At 37.6% G+C, this 20,834-nt stretch overlaps 1 protein-coding gene across 5 annotated transcripts in view; it reads right to left on the minus strand.

Moving 5' to 3' along the window:
* Nucleotides 1–20,834, minus strand: part of SSH2 (slingshot protein phosphatase 2) — a 238,819-nt gene that overhangs the window by 60,079 nt on the left and 157,906 nt on the right. For all 5 annotated transcript variants that reach the window (XR_003147115.2, XR_003147114.2, XM_025476266.3 and 2 more), the window contains one exon: nt 2,325–2,428. Coding sequence is in view for 3 of the 5 variants with exons in the window: in XM_025476266.3 (XP_025332051.1) it covers nt 2,325–2,428 (104 nt within the window). In the remaining 2 variants the exon portion in view is untranslated. The remainder of the gene's footprint in view (nt 1–2,324; nt 2,429–20,834) is intronic.

Raw genomic sequence — 20,834 nt, forward strand, 5'->3', positions numbered from 1 at the left:
ACTTTTAGCCTATACTATATTAAAATTTGCTTTATGTTTGTTCAATGGGAGGTGCACTTGAAACCAATCTCAGTTCCAAACTATTGTGGATGTTGATGAAAGCAATGGTGAGATCTGCAGGGCTGTGCTTTCAGGCCCACTAAAAGTGGTAAGGAGGGAATCCTGAAAATGGGGTGTGTGATGAATGAGGTTAGAATTACCTCTAGCTTTACAAAAAGCTAACTATTTTGCCATTCTAATTTCTGTAAATCTTCAGTTGAACTTAACGTAAGAAGATTTTTAGCTTCCCCTTAGAATAATGTCAATGGTTTAAAATGATTTCCGTTATTAGTGGCTGATATTAAAGTAAGAGTATTCATTAAATATTGTGGATCCCAAGAAATATATATTCCATTGAACCTAATGTTAGGTATTTTAACATGGCCAACCATTATTTGAATACACATTTGTTTCTATACATTCCACAAAACTAAATTGAAAATTTTTTTTGTATTAAAGTATTATAGATTTCCTTATACTTCCTATTCTACACTAGAAAGCTTTGGCTAGTAGGAGATAATTAGATGAAGTACTGTTATAAATGATGACAATCCGAGAAGAAAAAACTTCATTTCATGGCCACCCAGGTCCAGCTTTTTTAAGAGTCTAAAGTGACTGACATAGCCACTTGATCATAGATGCCAGTGGAACCTGTTCTTACATTTGTCTTAAAATCTACATACAAAATCTTCCTCCAGGTAACTTCAACTGTAACTGTGAGAGGAAATACTAATATGTGCAAGAAGCGGTGAGGGGCAAGAAGAAAGAGAAGTAGACTAGCGAACAGGTATTTGTTTAAAAGGTCAGCAAGTCTGAAAGCTTCTCCTTTTCCCCTGATGTTTCCTTCTCTTAAAGAATAGTTTTCTTGCCTCCCATCCCCACCCCCATTTCAATGCTGGCTTCTCACTGATTCCATTACTGCAGAATCTTTCAACTTTCAAAATTAAAAAGGAGAATCATTATGTTTGGCCAGGTCTGTTCTACCACATTTCAAACCCAGAGACACAATCTTAGTCTCACGTGTAAGAACCAGTATGGGCTCACAGGTATAAAGCCAAGAGAAATGAAAACATATGTCTGCACAAGAACTTATAAAGATTCATAGTAGCATTATTCATTAACAGTCAAAAATTAGAAACAACTCAAAAGTCTATTTACTGGTGAATGGAAAAATAAAATGTGGTATATCTACACACTAGAATATTGTTTGGTCATAAAAAGTAATGGAGTACTGACACATACTATAATGTAAATGACTCCTGAAAACATTATGCTAAATGAAAAAAGCCTGTCTCAAAAGGCCATTTATATAATTCTTTTATATGGAACTTCTATGGAACACTCAGAATGAGTAAATCTATATACCGAGAAAGTAGATTAGTGGTTGTTTAGTAGGACTGGCAGGGAGGGTGGAGGATATAGCGAATGACTGCTAATGGGTAACTGGGTTTCTTCTAGGGGTGATAAAATGTTCTAAAATTATAGTGATAATTTTTTATATACTAAAAAAACCCCACCACTGAATGTATACTTTAAATGAGTAAACTAGTGAATTACATGGCATATGAATGGTATTTTACTAAAACTGTCTAAAAAAAAAGGAGACAAAGTGTTAGGTATAAACAATGAAGAGTGACTTAAGATACATGTTATAATTGAGCTAAGCAGCTGAGGCTTTTTAAAAATTAAGATTCCTTCTGTTCTATCAGTAAAATGACTGGAGGACAGGATTTTTAAGATGGAGAACTTGTAGACGAGAGCCATTTCTGGGCAGATAGTGGCCCTAAGTCCCTACACCAAGTGCTATTGGCCCAAAGATCCAGCTGGCTTCTTGGAGGTTCAGGTAAAAGTTAAGAAGCCCTATCCCTACTGTAAAGCTTCTTATGTGAGTTGGGTATGTGGAAGCTAAGGTTTGTCAGTGAAAAGTACTGCCAATAAGCAAACTGGGTATCTGCTACTGGGAAACCTTAATTGAAAAGTCACATAAGAATTAGAGTATTTCTGTACCTTATTATTTTTCCAACACAAATTGATTGAGATATATATATACATATATATTCATAATATATGTTTCTAACACAAATTTATTGATACACACACACATACATAAAACAAGTTTTGCTAAGTGCCAGAAAAATAGTGGGAGAAAAGTGATTACTGTGCAGTACAGTGTTTTCTTTCAGTTCTACAGGACCGTTGGAGAAATGGGACTGAGGTTGTCAGCTGTTTTGAACTAAACAAAAGGCAAAGAAACCAAGAAAGGAGTGGCGTATGTGGAACTTTACCTGCATGCTTGTTGCGTCTGTGGCTAATTCTTGGTGTGGATGAGCCATTTCCCCGTGGTAGAAAAAGCGCAGCACCTTTGACAGTTAGAAAGCTCTCACTGATGCTATAAGGAAAAAAGTCAAAAGGAAATGGATTATTTAAGGAGGAAAAAATCAGAGTGAGATGGAGATCCATTTTGGGGTTATTCTCTTGCCCATCTTCCAAAGTCCCAATTTCATGGGATGAAGTAAAAATAAAATCGAAAGAGATCCTTTTATTTACATAGTCCTATCTACTCCAGACAATTTTTCTGAAACAAAACTTACAATATTCTCTATATATTAAATGGTAGCAGTTAAGAATGAAAGGCTCTGGAAACAAGATGGTAAAGGCTCTGGAGCCAGACTGCCTGGGTTTGAATCCTGGCTCTGCTGCTTCTTACCTGAATGAATTTTAGGGGGCTTAAATTTCCTTATCAATAAAACAAAAGTAATAAAACAAAGCTGTGTGAGGAGTCAATAAGAATACAGTTTTTTAGAGTGATGCCCTTATGCAGAGGGATTTTTGAATTCAAATGCAACCAAGGTATAAAGTTCTCAGTTTTGCTTTAGAAGTGTCTCTAGAAATGAAGCTGGCAGACACATCTGAGAACATTTTAGTTGCTTTTAAAATTCCCAAAGCTCCATCATAAATTTAATTCTTAGTGTCCCAAGTAGAAAATAAAAGGTACAACGGGACTTAGAGTACTGTTCAGGACAGTAGTAATATAATTTTCACTTAGACCGCTGACATGGGTGGTTTTTTTTTTTTTTTTAAGCTTTTTATTATAGAAAATTACAAACAAACAGAAACAGGATAATATAATAAACCCCCATGTTCTCACACATTTCAGCTTTAATTCAAGGCCAATCTTTGTTTCTTCTACATTCTTACTCTCTTCAACTTGTCCCTAAAGTGAAACTAATCCCAGACATTCTATCAGCAAAAAGTCTTTTAACTGGTCTGTCTGCAACTACTTCTGCATCACCGTTATCCACTTACCAAAGAGCAACCAAGGGGATTTTATATATATAAAATACACATATATATTAAATGTGCTTCCCTTTGTATTTACAAGTAAAAGTTGAAGTCTTTAGTTTAGACTTCATGGCCCTGTAACATCCAATAATATATTATTTCTCTGATTTTGTGCTAGCTTCCCTTTTGTTTGCTGTAGTTACACTGGTCTCTTTTGTGTCTTCTATATTCCAGGCCCCTTCTCAGGGCCGTTGTACTTTTTATTTTCTACTTGGGACACTTTTCTCCTGGCCATCACTATTTAAGTCACAGACCCAGCATCATCACCTCTTCCCCATCCCAATCATACTCTACCCTGCTGTTCTATTCTGTTTCCTTCAGGATATAGATTACTCACTAAAATTACATTTATTTACTTTGTATACTTGATTGTGGTTATCTCTTTATGATAGAATATAAGCTCAGTGAAGAGCAAGGATTTTATTTTGCTCAGTATGTATCCTCAACATTGGAAATAAGTGCCAACCACATATTAGGTGCTCAATGGCTATTTATGAATTAATTCATCCTGGGTTTTATTTTTTTTAAGATTTTATTTATTTATTTATTCATGAAAGACATAGATAGAGAGGCAGAGACACAGGCAGAGGGAGAAGCAGGTTCCCCCTGGGGAGCCCAAAGTGGACCCAATCCCAGGACCCCGGGATCACGACCTGAGCTGAAGACAGACACTCAACCACTGAGTTGATGTGTCCTATCACTGCAGCAGGAATTGTAATTTAGGACAAGAAAACAGAAATTCTGTAATTTCACATGTAGAGAGATAATTGTTACAGAACTCAATATAAGTGGCAGGTTAATGGATTATAAATACAAATGTTTGATGTTAAGTTAATTGGCAAATAAAATGAAAACACCTCTATAATGTTGTTAGTCATTGACTCAATTTTATCTTCAAATTAAATGGCATGAAGCTGATAAACTTTTGAGCTCACTTTCCAAATAGATTAGAACATGCTTCTAAAAACAAAGGTAAAAATCCAGATGCCACTTTAAAAATCTGCATGCCGGCTGGGAGGGGCTGCCTTTATTTTGTTTTGTTTTCATCTTTAAATAAAGCATTGCACTCTTGTGGTCTGTTTCACAAGTCTTGTCTCTTGTTACGTTCGTGGTATGCACATGTCACCCTGCTGTGGGTCACTCTGTCTTACTCACATTACAGGAACAGCCTAAAACAAAATGTCTTGAGTGACAGGATGAGTGGGGTACACCACAGACAGGAAATGAAATTCACACTTCTGCCAACACAGCAATTGTCTGCTTTACCAAATGAAAATACTTAAAAAATACAGGCCAATATTCTACCTATCACCAGACAAAGTTACAGCTGTTGGCACTTTGGTTTCTGGTAAGCAAAGTGGTCTCAACATCCACAAAAGAAGTGTATTTGTAGAGAGCTTAAAAACAACCAAGCATACTTCAGTCATTCCTTTTCTGAGACAGAGGCAGTTTCTCTTTGGCAAACACTAGTTTAAGAATGAACTTCTGGTTTGATACATTTATTCTTGCTCATACTTTAAAGCAAATCCAAGTGTGTTCTTTAAAATGTATGCAAGTGCTTTCACAGGGGGAGGGCTGAGGGAGGGCCAGGGACCCTTGCTTATTTCAAAGCTACCTAAAAAAATTCCTGATTGTAAAAGACAGACCAGGAGTCAAACTAACATAAGAGAAAAGAATCTTTTCTATTTGAATCACTTACACAAACCTCAGCGAACTTTTCTGAGAGAATAAAATGCACAACAGATACAGCTGGGTCAGGAGACTGCCGTACTAAGGTGCAATACAGGCTCCCAGAGAGTCATGGCAGACACACTCTGGATGATACAGTCAATCCTCTTTATTCTATTCTACAGATTATGACTCTATTATCATGAAAGTGGCATATACTGTTGGTTACAGGGGACCAGAAATAAAAGTGTGACTGATTACAAAAACCCTTTATCATCACTGAGCAAAAGTCAAAAAGCTCTATAAATGCTATCACAGATGGGACAGCAGTATAATGGTATGGAAGTGAAAAAATAAAATTCACAACAATAGGGTTAGGTGGTTCAAATTCAACTTGAAAATTAAATGCTTTATTTGCAGATGAATAAAATTAAATGTAAATTTAATTATATGTAATTCACATGTACTTCAGTGTAAGGTAAAAGCTTAGTATATTTGCTAGAACAGCAAAAGATTCATTTATGTAAGTATTGGTCTTTCTGAAAAAGCTTCCTGAAGATTCAATCAACATAGAGGTGGTTTCTATTTAAAAATTTAGAGAGCAAGTAAAAACTTCTACACATTTTCTGAGTTGACCAATTCTGGAACAGAAACAGGATTTCACCATTAAATTTTATGGAGCCATCCATAGGTGATTACAGATGTCTAAATTAAACACAAAACCAAAAGGACTTTAGAACCTCTATATTAAGGAAAATGCAAGATAAAGAGGATACCACTTTCTCTGTCTAAAGATGGAGAGTACTTAGCTCCTTAAGAAAATGACACAGGATCATCTTTCTAACAGAGTGACATCTTTATCTGAATACTATTGAAGGATGAGCACTGGGTGTTATACAATATGTGGGCAAATTGAATTTAAATTTAAAAAATTAAAAAAGAATACAACTGAAGATTGTCTATTCCTCTCTTGCCATGAAGATTACTTGCTCAACAAAAGAGAAAATCATTCCTAATCAGACATGTGAATAGCTAATAATAACTAATTTGACTGAATGCCTAGTGTATGCTGGGCACTAAGCTAAGCACTTCATTTAATCTTCACAACAATCCTATGAAGTAGGCACTATTTCTTTTTACCCCCAATTTATACATAGACTGACGGTCTCAAGAGATTCTTATTTGTCCAAGATCACACAGCTAGTAATCCTCAGAGCAAGAATTCAAACCAAGATTTAACTTGAAAGTTCATGCTCTGAATCACTATTATGCTGTTCTTGTTTTATGCTATACTTTATGTACGATGAAATGCAATATTTTCCCACAGAACTTTCAACAGAATAGAATTTAAGAGTACAGGAGTGAAAGAGAAGGACTGAAATAAATCCAGATCTCAACTCTTCTCATGCTTTGTTTCTCTTATCAATGTTACAAACAGAAAGACTATACACTGAGGGGAATCAAGAACATCTGGCTGAGAGATGAATCCAGATGGGCTGGACAGTAGAGAAAAGAACTGTAACTTCTGATGGGAATGACAGTAGCATTTCAGTCTTGAAAATGGAGGAAAGACTATTCTGTTTTAAATAGATTTGGGGAAGCACTCTGTGCTAATCTCTCCCAATCAAAATCACTTCCTAAAGCATGAAATTTGTTAACTGGCAGTTTGTTCTCAGGCACAGTGTAGAGGAAAGGGTCAACTAATGGAAGAAAATACTTAACTGTTCTGCAGGTGGAATAATTTTTGAAGAATGTGGCCCGGGTGATCATCCATGACCAGCAGAAAGACCAAGGAAGCAAAATAAAGCAACAACACACCTGGCCAAATTGTGGACTATCAATTGGATAGTCTCCTGTTTTACAAAAAACATACATGAAGAAATGGATCATTTACTATGGGAAATTGGGTTTCAGAAAGTGGATGCAATACTTCTATTTCAACACATATATATTAAATGTGCTTCCCTTTGTATTTACAAGTAAATACATTAAAATGAAGTAGATTTTCATGTTTGTGTTTGTAATGTTTGGTATTTCTGTCTAAGCCAAAAGTTTATAGGTAAATTATATTTTACCTATATATTGCACAAAGTAAGATGCTTGCCATTTATATAAAATCATATAAAATTAAAATACACATAACATAAACTTTTATTTTTGTCTTGAGGAATATTCATCTAGGAGAACGTTTCAAATATATTCTACTCTAACATTCTCCTTTTCTTGATATATGTTCTCTGCTCATTTAGTTGTTTAATTTTCAGATTCAGGGCACTAGGAGAGCTTCTGTCAATTCCTTAAGTGGAGAGGAATTCATGTCCCCATTTAGCGTGACCATATCAAAAAGAAAGGAAATTTCATAATAAAAAGCTTCAAATATCAGACCAGAGGCCAAAAGACTACAGAACTATCAATACCACTACCTACTAAAAAGTTTGGCTAAATAAAAAAAACAGGAAGGAAAAAGTCATTGTGCTTTGATGTTGAAACATTGCTGCAAAAATCAAAAGCATATTTCCAAGTAGTGAGAAGTTTGATCTGTAAGCCTAAAAGAACTTAGGGACTAGACTATAATGTGAGAAAATCTACATCCAAATATCATATGTACTCTTCTCTGTGATTAAATATTCGCCAATCCCATCCCCACCATACAGGGTCATATATTCAAATGACAGTATTAGAACAGGAATCAATACCTGGAACCCTCTTCCCCAAGGTATGAACTCCAGACACATGTCTATGAATGCAGGCAACAGGATTATTTCTCTCCTCATTGACAGACAAGCAAAAGTTGGGGGTACATTAGTAGACCAATTGCTGGCAAAGAAGAGAAGGACTTAGGACTCTAAGTTCTTATTCATTAACTACAACCATCAGACCATTTTAGTTACAGCTAATCTTCCACTGAAAGTATCTTGCACAATGCCCAGCACAAATGCTCTCAGATGCAGCTGTTTGTTTTTCCCCTTTCCTACTTTTCTACAGTCTAAGAAGAAAAGCAAAGGTCTATTTGTTTAAGGCTGAGGGACAAACACTTTCAGGTCTATCCTCCTGGCCTTTTCCCTATAAATCATAAATGGGAGAAAAAAACAAACCCAGAAAATTCCCTTTGTTTTGTTCATTCTGGATATTCATTCACTTGGTAAGATCTTGCAATGATTCCATTTTGTCTCAAACGTGCATCTTAGAAATGTTCAGACAGAAACAGAATGTAGGATCAATAATTTTACCACTCAACCTTCCAATTTCTACAGACTGGTGTACATTTGAATTGACATTTGCTGTTTTTGGCTGTCCAGCAACAGATCTCTGGTCTCCATTTGGGGAATTCCCCAAATGTGCCTAGTCTTGATGGCTTCCCATTCTGAACTTCAAGGGGCTTTCCAGGAACCTGGCATGTAGTTTAGGCCTGGCCAGTTGGATATTCTCCCTGAGTCTTAAGACAGGTGACCCAAAGGAGTAGAGAGTGGGGAATGGTAACATTCACTGTGGGGAGAAAGACAAGGTATAGACCAGTTTGCTCCTACTTCCTGGCCTTCCTTGAATGCCCCTGGCTCCTGCCTGTTCTCTAAGCCTCCTGTCCATTACGTGAGCTCTGACTTCCTTCTAACAAATATTCTGGTTAAGATTGTTAAAATTCATTTCTGAGCTTGCAACAGAGAATCTGATATATTAACTGAAGTTCAAAGAATTTAATGACTTGTCGCAAGTCATGCAGATGGTTAGGTAGAACCTAGACTAAGCCCCGTCATCTGACACCCAGGGCAACACTTTAACCCTTTATCCTGAGTTAGATGTTCTCACAACAGGACATTTTTAGTATATGTGCTGCCGAAGCGAGCACTCTCACAACAGGACATACTACAGGTCTAATAATTTGAAGCAACCAGCAGTTAAAAACACATCTGGTCAGTTCATCTAAAGAGAACAAAGACAGGATTTTACTGCAAAGCTTGGTGTGATATTTGTTCTATTTTTCACAGTATCCTGAAGACAAAGTTCAGGTTTGAGTGGGGGAAAGTTTAGACATTTTCCCATGAGGCAAATATTTTAATGGTATTTCTTAAAGTTGCTTTCTCCCCCTTTTTCCTTTAATAAGCTTGTTGACTATTAAACTTGCTTTAAAAAAATATCAAAAACTATATGCCAAAAGTAAAAAGTTAGGAAAATCATGGGGCCTAGGAAGGAGGGCGAGAAAGCCAACTTGAGAAGTGGATGCAAAAGAAAAAGAGGAAGGATTCAATACATAAAATCAGAAATGAAAGAGGAGAAGTAATTCACAGCACAGAAATATAAAGGATTATGAGACAAATATGAAAAATTATGTGCCAATAAACTAAACAAAAAATGGATAAATTTCTAGAAACATACAATCTTCCAAAACTAAATCAGGGAGAAATAGAAAATCTGAACAGACCATTTACTAGCAACAAAATTGAAACGGCAATCAAAAAAGTCAAACAATGTCCAGGACCAAATGGTTTCACAGGTGAATTCTACCAAACATTTAAAGAGTTAATACCTATTCTCAAATTTCAAAACACAAAAGAGGAACGAAAACTTCCAAATTTATTTTATGAGGCCAGCATTATCCTGATACTAAAACCAAACAAAGACACTACAAAAAAAAAAAAAAAAAAAAAAAAAGATAACTACAGGTCGATATCCCTGGCGAGCATGGATGCAAAAATCCTCAACAAAATACTGACAAACCAAATTCAACAATATATTGAAAGGATCATTCACCATGATCAAATGGGACTTATTTCAGGATAGTTCAACATCTGCAAATCAATCAACATGATATATTACATTAACAAAATGACGGATAAAAACCACATAATCATCTCAATAGATGTAAGGAAAAAAGCACAGGACAAAATTCAACATCTGCTCATGATAAAAACTCTCAACAAAGTGGGTTTATTTTATTTTTTTTTAATTTATTTATGATAGTCACACACAGAGAGAGAGAGAGAGAGGCAGAGACACAGGCAGAGGGAGAAGCAGGCTCCATGCACCGGGAGCCCGACGTGGGATTCCATCCCGGGTCTCCAGAATCGCGCCCTGGGCCAAAGGCAAGCGCCAAACCGCTGCGCCACCCAGGGATCCCAACAAAGTGGGTTTAGAGGGAACATACCTGAAAATAATAAAGGCCAGAAATGATCCAGAATCTTGTTCTAAAGAAGGTTTTCCTCCAAGGAAAGGAGAAACTGTCTCAGCTCAAGGGAGAGGAGCCCATTTCCTTTACAAGCTGAGTTAACAAAGCTGTTCAGTCGTGTGGCCTTAAACTCCAGACTTAAATACTTCTCTTTCAAAAAGGTAAAGCTTAAAAGCTGTCTGGACCAAAAAGTAAATGACCTGAACAGTTCTTTCTCAGTATTTAAATTGCCAGATGTATTGGTTACCAAGACATGACCAATATTACTTGAGACCAAATTTAAAATAGTTGGTGGGAATAAACAAGACAAAACAAAAAGATATTAATTCAGAAAAACTGTTCATCATTTCATTTGCATGATTCACCAAATACCTTCCCAGGTATTTAAAACACACCTGCAGAAGGAATGTAAGCTGTTTTAAGCACTTGGCCAAAATGTCCAACCCAAATCTGTTTTCAGATTTCTCTTTCACCCTAATGCAAAGCTTCTTATGAGGTTCAGGCCATCTTCTATTCTTTGCTGCTGTCATCTTTGGACATCCTTGTCACTATCTTTTACTTAATATTAATACCTCTCACCTAGCTCAATCTTCTCTTTCGCTTTGATTTCTACTATAATCTTAGGAGATTCCATTGTTCATATAGATAAACATGCAAGTTTTGTCCCCAAATTTCTCATCCTCCTAATGTTCAAAGACCTTCACCTGGACTCCAGATTTCTAACTCCCAGAGTCCCTTTGGAAGGCATCAGATCTTAATGGACTTGATTTCAGAAACCAAATTCCCAATTTCTGGCTATAATCTCCTCTCTTGTGACTCTCTTTTGTTCAGTCTCTTCACCGCACTCATGGCCACTTTGTTCTATATAAAGATGACTTCTGATTAGTTATTTATTGCCGAATAACAAATTAAAAAGTAGAAGCTTAAAACAATAAAGAACATTAATTCTCAGGCAGCCTGGCTGGCTCAGTGGTTTAGCACCACCTTCCGCCCAGGGCGTGAGCCTGGAGACCTGGGATTGAGTCCCATTTCGGGCTCCTTGCATGGAGCCTGCTCCTTCCTCTTCCTGTGTCTCTGTCTCTCTCTGTGCCTCTCATGAATAAGTAAATTAAAAAAATATATATATATATGAAGAACATTCATTCTCTCACAGTTTCTGTGGGTAAGGAATTCTGAGCCCCTTAACTGGGTGGTTCTGGCTCAGGGTCTCATTATCAGGATGCAGCAGGCATTTTGAAGCCCTGATGAGGACGGACAGATCTGCTTCTAAAAAGGCACCCTTGGGCAGCCCGGGTGGCTCAGTGGTTTAGCACCACCTTTAGCCCAGGGCCTGATCCTGGAGACCCACATCCAGCTCCCTGCATGGAGTCTGCTTCTCCCTCTGCCTGTGTCTCTGCCTCTCTCTCTCTCTTTGTGTCTCTCATGGATAAATAAATAAAATCTTAAAAATAAAATAAAATAAAATAAAATAATAAAATAAAATAAAATAAAATAAAATAAAATAAAATGGCTCCCTTACGTGAACCTCGGTGGCTCAGTGGTTGAGCGTTTGTCTTTGGCTCAGTTCATGATCCTGGGGTCCTGGGATTGACTCCTGCATCAGAATCTCTGCAGGAAGCCTGCTTCTCCTTCTGTCTATGTCTATGCCTCTCTCTCTGTCTCATGAATAAATAAATAAAATCTTAAAAAAAAAGGCTCCCTCAGATGGCAGATAGGAGACTTCAGTTCTCTGCCATGTAAACTTCTGCACTGTTCACCCTGCGTACTCTTATGACATGTCAGCTGTCTTTCCTCAGAGTAAATGATCCTGAAGAGAACAAATGCAATGTTTTATGACTTAACTGTGGAAGTTACACACCATAATTTTTCTCTTTTTTTAAAGATTACTTATTTTTAAAGATTTATTCATTCATTATTTTTTTTAGAGAAAGTGAGCACACATGTAAGCAAGTATGCATGTGAGTAGGGAGTGGGTGAGGGAGTGAAATCCTCAGATTCCCTGTTGAACGTATAGCCCCACATAGGGCTCAATCTCATGACCTCAAGACCATGACCTGAGCCGAAATCAAGAGTTGCATGCTCAACTGACTGAGCCACCCAGGCACCCCTCCACACCATAATTTCTGCAACACACCATTAGTTATACAAGCCAACCATATTTAATGTAGGAGGAGGCTACATAGGGATGTAAATACTCCAAGTCAAGAATCAATGGGAACCATCCTGAAAGCTGCTTACTACAGCTTCTACACTGGTTCTGTAGCTCAGATCTATTACTAGAGGTTTAGACCTATAAAATAAACTGTCTACTAGATAGCTTTTTGTTGATAATAATGACAACAACTTTACCATTATTTCACAGACTTTAATTTGTGAAAACTTGCAATTTGACATAATTGCACCAAAAGGTTCTCTTTGGGAGTTGTGTCATGGTGGTGGAAGTGGTTAGGTGTTGGTTCTGAGCACAACAAAATAAACTTAAAGATGCTGGGATTATCATTTATTGGAATATCCACCCTGTGTCAGGCATGAAGTCTGGTGTTTTAATTACTAACTCACAATAACTTTAGTAAAGGAAATCACTCTTCCCATTTCATAGATGAAGAAGCATAGATGAGAGTAACTTGCCTCAGCTTATCAATTACATAATTAGTATGATAGAGCAGGGATAAAAATTCAGGCCTATTTCCAAGTTTTTTTTTTTTTTTCCTTTCTTTAAATTCAATTCCATGGCTTCTTTAGTAGTTTGAGTTCTTTCTGTACAATGCAGTCTCATTGTAGCCTACCCACTAAAGTACCAACTGGGTTCTAAATGAGAATTCTTAAATATCAGAAAACCAAGGGTTGGTTAGTTGGTTTCTTTTAAAATTGAGTCAGTTCAGTGCTACTTTATTGTAGTCTTACAAGTAATTCTCAAAACTCCCTGGCCACAAACATTTAAAACAGTCTATAAAACACCAGTCTGTCAATTTTCCTTATCAAATCATTTCTCCTAGAGTTGTTCTCTACCTTACTAGGCTAAGAAAATGAAATAATTTGCTAACATACACTCTTGAAAATCCTTCAAAAATTTATACTCTTAAGGAATTTCTATACCTAATGTGGAGCTCGAACTTACAACCCCAAGATCAAGAGTCGCATGCTCTTCCAACAGAGCCAGCCAAGTGCCCCCAAAATAATTATTCTTAAATATCAAACAAAGGGAAATATGAAAAGGCATGGCAAAGTATGTTGAATGTCTTTTAAACCTATTGCTTGGTTTTCTTTACTATCACTGCACTGACTTTTTAAAGTCCTTGAGCAAATCCTTATTTTCATAACTATATTAATGCATATTACAGATCCCCTTGGCACAATGAAATCCAGAAGAAACACTGCTGCCAGTTCTTAGGTTTTGACACTTATAAAAACAGTTAACTTCTATAAAATAGTGATGATGATGGAGGAAGAGAAAAAGGAAGAGAATGAGAAGGAGAAGAAAAACATAAGTAAAAGGCAAAGTTCAAAGGACAATTTAAGGGGTTGTCAAGGGAAAGGAAAAAGAGAAAGCAGTGGCAGTCTCGGGCCTTAATTAGCTCACAGTGGTTAAACCAATCCAATGTTGCTTGTTTCCTACTCTCTTCCTCCTTTTTTTTAAAAAAAAAAAAAAAAAAAAAGATTTATTTATTCATGAGAGACAGAGAGAGAGCGCGCGCGCGCCAGAGACACAGGCAGAGGGAGAAGCAGGCTCCATGCAGGGAGCCTGATGTGGGACTCAATCCTGGGTCTCCAGGATCAGGCCCTGGGCTAAAGGCGGTGCTAAACTGCTGAGACACCGGGGCTGCCCTACTCTCTTCCTCCTTAATCACTATAGACTCATCCTAGAATTGCATCACCAGTGGAGATAAAAAGTTTACCCCACTTGTTCCTTGCAAATTTAATCTGTTGAGCTTTCTTGATGCCTAATCTAATGTTTAATAATTAATTTTTCAGATTTACTAAATCCACACTTTAAATCAATTCATGAAGAAGCAATGACCCAAAGCACTTTCTTCCCTATTTTCCAAATACTATTCATAAGAAATCAGAGAGTTAGAAATAAAGAGATCACATTGTAGTATTTTGCAATACCCTAGAGTGCAATGTGAAGCAATAAGAATTCCAAACATTTTAGTTAGGATTTGGAAAAAAAGAAAAATATTCCAATCAAAATGATCCAAGTATAAATTTCAATTTCATATGTGTTTTAAAGAAAAAAAACTGGGGCACAAAAAAACTGGGTGGCTCAGTCAGTTTGAGCATCTGCTTCAGCTTGGGTCATTATCCCAGGGTCCTGGGATGGAACCCCACATCAGGTTCCCTACTCAGTTGGGAGTCTGCTTCTCCCTCTCCCTCTGCCCCTACCTGCTGCAGCCCCTACTTGTGCTTTCTTTTTGTCAAATAAATCAAGAAAATCTTAAAAAAAAAAAAAAAAAAAGAAAAGAAAAGAAAAAAGAAAAGAAAAGGATACCTGGGTGGCTCAGTTGGTTAAGTATCGGCCTTTGGCTCAGGTTGTGATCCCAGGTTCCTGAGAATGAGTCCCACATTGGGTTCCCTGCTTAGGGGAGTCTGCTTTTCTCTCTCTCCCCCACCCAAACTCATTCTCTTGCAAAAATAAGTAAATGAAATATTTTAAAAAACTAAAGAAAAAAGTTAAAATATCACATATTTTCGGGTTTTCAGGCAACTGGCTGGATCACAGTCAGTGAAGCATGTGAGTCTAGATCTTGGAATTGTGAGTTTGAGCCCCATGTTGGGTATAGAGATTACTTAAAAATAAAATCTTAAAAAAAAGTCACATATTTGCTCCAGTGTAGCAACAGATGTACAATTCCATACCTAGACTGCTTTTAGGTACTGGTTGAGCTAGGTCCTATAAACTCCCAAATGGCAACTCAAAACAAAGGAAAACATAAGGAACAAAAGGAAATGATTTTAAGTCAAAAGGCAAAATTTTTGTACAATGACTAGAAGGAGAGCTGCAGTCCTAATCCTACCATTTTCTCACATGGTACCCGACAATGAGGCTGTATGTGTCTTACAGACTTGCTTAATCAGAGGACGCTGCCACCCCAGAGATTTATCCTTTAAACATCTAAGCACAGGGGACCACAGTTTCTAAAAGGAAGGTGGCTGAAGATATTCTATTTTAGTAAAACAAGAAGATATGGTCCATTTCATTCTTTTTTGTAAAATAAGAAAAGAAGAATAATGAGAGATAATGGATATGGCCTTATTCACCATTAGAGAACACAAGGTGAGATGTATAAACAGCTTGACAAGGTAGACAACCAGTTACAAGTGTAGCACTGCCACCAACAACACTAGTCTGTATTGGGAGAGTTAAGGCTTGCACACACATGCAGGGCAAAATACATAGACACTTTTTTTTTTTGGCTGTATGAATTGGTAAGTTTGTTTATATTTACTATGAATGCTGACATGTGGACTAATTTGTGTTTTCGATTTGCTTTTCTGTTTCTTGTATATCTTTTGTTATCTATTAAGGTAAAAAAAAATACATACATTCTATTTCTATCTTCACGTGCATATCTTAAAGCCTTATTAAGTATTTTTAACAGCAAATTAAACTATCACAATGTAATAGTTTTACATTGTAGACATGTTTTTTTCTTTTTCTTTTTTTTTAAAGATTTTATTTATTTATTCATGAAAGACACACAGAGAGAGAGAGAGACAGAGACAGAGGCAGAGGGAGAAGCGGGATCCACACAGGGAGCCCAACGCGGGACTCGATCCTGGGACCCAGGATCACGCCCTAGGCCGAAGGCAGGTGCTAAACTGCTGAGCCACCCAGGGATTCCCACATTTTTTTTTTTTTCTAAATAAGGTTGTCCTGGAGTGGACCCAGTAATGTGCCTTAAAAATCAATGTAATTTAAAATACCAGTTTTTAAGTGTTAATGAAACTAAAAATCCTACACATACATATGTCTTACTTTTAAAAATAAAAGTTGGGTCTCAGTCATACTCTAAAAACTAGAATACTTGGGTGTAGGAAAGGAAAATAAAAACCAGAACTCACTGACAAAATGCTGATAAAGTTGCAATGCCCTTTCAGTAACTCAAGACCCAAAACCAAATTATGCTAGAATCAGGAAAAAAAAAAAAAACAGGGAAGTGGCTATATAACAAAGTACCTGAACTTCTGCTTAAGAAAAAGGCCATAACCAGGCAAAAAAAGCCATGCATGTGAAGAATGGGAAGGTAATATGGTAGGAGTGGAAATGGCTATTAGCAAAGAAAGGTGACATTGTGGGTGACAGTCTTCTCTTTTTGCAAATTTCTCTTTAATGATGTTATACTGTGTTTCAATTTTTAAAAAGCCCCCCCCCTCCTTAAAAAAAAAGCAGTACAGGAAAACACACCGTGGGAACGCAGTCAACCACACAGATGTTTTGCGTAAGCTGCTTTTCAGAGACATCTGCCTTTGTGCAAGACTTGAAAAAGTAAAGCTGTTGTCAACAAGTTCTCCAAAGTGAGGGGTGGGGCCTGAGAGAAAGTGAGCTGTGAAGAAACCAACAATTAGAACCCTGAGGGCTGTGAAACACAGAGTTTCTTAGATTAAGTTCTTCATTTATGAACCACCTCTCTGCCCAAAATGCTTTGCCATTAGCAATGTCTACTACTCAAACAAGGAGGATTCAGCTGCCCCTATGTTCTCCACTCAAGTGATCGAGGCTGTTCGCAGTGCCATTTGGCTCTTTGCAGTGGTTGCCTATCTTTGTGGTAGGAGAGATAGGGCACAATCTCCTATGTAAAAATCCAAGTGGGAAGCAAGATGCCCTACTCCTCTCTTCTTGTTCCAACTCCAAATAAAAATGATTATGTACAAAAGAATTCATGTAAAAGCAAAAAATAATAATGCATTTATCTGTTCTACTATCTTGCTTTTGTTTATTAAACTTTATTCTGGGGGATCCCTGGGTGGCTCAGCGGTTTAGCGCCTGCCTTCGGCCCAGGGCGTGATCCTGCAGTTCTGGGATCTTGTCCTATGTCAGGCTCCCGGCATGGAGCCTGCTTCTCCCTCTGCCTGTGTCTCTGCCTCTCTCCCTCTCTCTGTGTATCTCATGAATAAATAAATAAAATCTTTAAAAAAAATAAACTTTATTCTGTCTAGCAAGATGAATATTCCTAGGTCTAAATTGTTGGCTTTCCTGAGTAAGGCAACAAAGGGAGAGTGCCTTCACATTGCTTTACATAGTGGCCAGTCTAACGCCATGTACAGAGTTTAATAAATGTGATCTGCAAATAACAGGGACAGTGCTAAAGACTCAAGCACACTTTGGAGGGTAATTCAGTGTGAAAATCACTGTGTAAAACCTTTGGAGCTCATGGAGCAAGTGCCTAAGCCCACATGTCTGCAACACAGACTACAGGAAAAGGCTTTCTTCTTGTCTGCAGTTTCAGTCATGCTTGATGTGAGTGGGGAACTTCTCTCACAAAAGAACTTTCAACTTACTTGCAAAGTTCTCACAAAGTCCTAATTGGTGTTCTGTCTTGAACTTCCCTTTTCTGAGAAGTTGGGTGTGTTGTGTGGGTTACTATCCTACATCTGCCTTCTGAGCAAGTTAACTGCAAAAGATTTTAGACACCTCTTGGTCAGGCACAGGAGCCTCTAAAGCTCCACTTACTGCTAACATGACAATGGAGGTGATAATCTATAGATTTATATAAATTTGTTACATATAACAACTGCTAATATAATCTGACAAACTGCTAATATGATCTCATTATATTGTGCAAAAGTGGAGGCAGGGCGCAATAAAGATGGGGAGAAGTTAAGTGGGGCACAGATCTATAAGGTCTTATACAACTTGCCAAAGAATTTGGACTTTACTCTGAGGATAACAGAGATCCAAAGTTTGCATTTCCAGAAAGATTTCTCCAACTACAGCATGGAGAATGGATTGGAAGGGGTTAAAACTTAGAAAAAAGGAGACAGATCATACTCCAGGTGAGCAAGAAAGGTGGTTTGATCAGAGCTAGTGGGAAGGAAGAGAAGATGGATATCTTGGGGATATTTGTCTAGCTTACTTTCTGGTACAGATGGAAAATTGTCAGAAAAACCTGAGAGAGAAAAGCTTTGATACACACAAATTTCTTGCACTCAAAGAATGCTTTTTCTTTTACCTCCTGACTCTTCATTTATTCCCTTTAACAAATTCCAATGCTTTAAGACTCTCACCCAGGAGGATCAAAGAAATATATTTACATGGCTATCAGCTTTCATACCACCTGCTTTGTCCAAAGGTTTCTTTCTCATAAGTTATACTTCGTTAATCCTTAGATTTTTGAGATAAAATCTGCCTTACCCTATCTATCTGCCAGCTGACAGCCAATCATCCTGGACAAGTCAGAGAACCTCAGAGGCAATTCTTCCTCATGTCACTTTGTTATCACACATGTCTGTATCATTTCCTGCCAGGCACCAAACTTCCAGCATCTAGGAAGAACAGCTGAGGAGAATGTTTTTACACAAAGGACTTCCCTCCTTCCTTCTCCCCCATTCAACGGATATGACAATACGTTGATGATATAGTTAGGGCTCAAGTTAAGTGAATGATAATGCAGCTAAGTTCTGGAACTACCATTTTAAACCATTCATAAAGACAGCAAACTTAGTTGTCTAAACATAGTAATAAGCAAAAGATAATCAGAATGTCCACCAAAGGAAGGCCAAGTGAATTTTATAAATTCATTTGTATTACATCAGAATAGGATATTAATGAAGAACTGCTAAGCAAGTAGTGCTAAATCTCTTTGGCTCTCAGCTAAATTAAAATACCTGTTATTAAAAACTATTAAAAGACAAGTAATTAAATTCCCCACCTCTAAAATCAGTGCTTGTATAAAACACGGCTGTTGGGGAGTTTTAAGAGAATTTATATTACAGATGAACCACCCACAGGCTATCCAGAGGAAAGGACTGGATAAGTCTGGGAAATGAGATTTGATTCACTATATATCTAAATTACAATACAGTTGCCATGTTGTAATAAGCAACTATCTTCACTTCTTCTCTTCTACAAATGAGATCTAACAGTAAACAAGATGTTCGAGTGAAATAGGATGGAAAATATGATAAGGTGATTATATCAAACTTTTCCACAAATAGACTTTCAGTTCTCAGATCACGTTTTCACTGACTTGGGGGAAGCAGTAAACAGTAGGTACACACTTGGCTAGGACTCAACTGACCAGAGGGTTATGTTTTTAAAAAATTTTTTTAAAGATTTATTTATTTATTTATTTATGAGAGAGAGAGAGAGAGAGAGAGAGAGGCAGAGACACAGGAGGAGAGAGAAGCAGGCTCCATGCCAGGAGCCTGACGCGAGACTGGATCCCGGGACTCCAGAATCGCGCCCTGGGCCAAAGGCAGGCGCTAAACCGCTGAGCCACCCAGGGATCCCTGTTTAAAAAAAATTTTTTTAAAATAAATTTATTTTTTATTGGTGTTCAATTTACCAACATACAGAATAACACCCAGTGCTCATCCCATCAAGTGCCCCCCCTCAGTGCCCGGCACCTATTCACCCCCACCCCCCGCCCTCCTCCCCTTCCACCACCCCTAGTTCGTTTCCCAGAGTTAGGAGTCTTTATGTTGTCTCCCTTTCTGATATTTCCCACATATTTCTTCTCCCTTCCCTTCTATTCCCTTTCACTATTATTTATATTCCCCAAATGAATGAGAACATATAATGTTTGTCCTCTGATTGACTTACTTCACTCAGCATAATACCCTCCAGTTCCATCCACGTTGATGCAAATGGTGGGTATTTGTCGTTTCTAATGGCTGAGTAATATTCCATTGTATACATAAACCACATTTTCTTTATCCATTCATCTTTTGATGGATGTTTTTTAAATTTTTTAAAAAAGATTTCATTTATTTATTTGAGAGAGAGAGCGAGCACACACGTCAGAGCACAAGCAGGGAGAAGAGGGAGAAGCAGGCTCCCTATGAACAAGGAGACTGATGTGAGGCTCGATCCCAGGACCCTGTGATCATGACCTGAGCCAAAGGCAGATGCTTAACCAAATGAACCACCCAGGCGCCCCTGATCAGAGTTTTCTTTTCTTTTCTTTTTTTTTAAAGATTGATTATTTATTTATTTATTCATTCATTCATTCATAGAGACACAGCTAGAGAGAGAGAGGCAGAGACAAAGGCAGAGGGAGAAGCAGGCACCATGCAGGGAGCCTGATGTGGGACTCGATCCAGGTCTCCAGGATCATGCCCTGGGCTGCAGGCGGCGCTAAACCGCTGTGCCACCTGGGCTGCCCCTGATCAAAGTTTTCTAATCTCACTTTACCTATGGCTGAAAGCCTTTGAGTCAGTTTTAGTGCTTTAGGATTCTCTATTTACAAAAGAAGTTAGTATCTCACCTCTTGCACAGAAACATGAAGAGGTAGAGAGAAAAGCATGGAACTGACAGGTGACCTAGAATTCTTGTTCAGTCACTAACAAATCATATTAATATGAGGTGAGACAATTGGATCTCAACTTCCTGATATAACATTATAAACTCCCCAAGTTTATGATTTTTAAGAGATTATCACCACAAATCTTGAAAGTACTCCAT

Source organism: Canis lupus, chromosome 9, assembly GCF_003254725.2.
Source record: "Canis lupus dingo isolate Sandy chromosome 9, ASM325472v2, whole genome shotgun sequence".
NCBI classification, from domain to species: domain Eukaryota; kingdom Metazoa; phylum Chordata; class Mammalia; order Carnivora; family Canidae; genus Canis; species Canis lupus.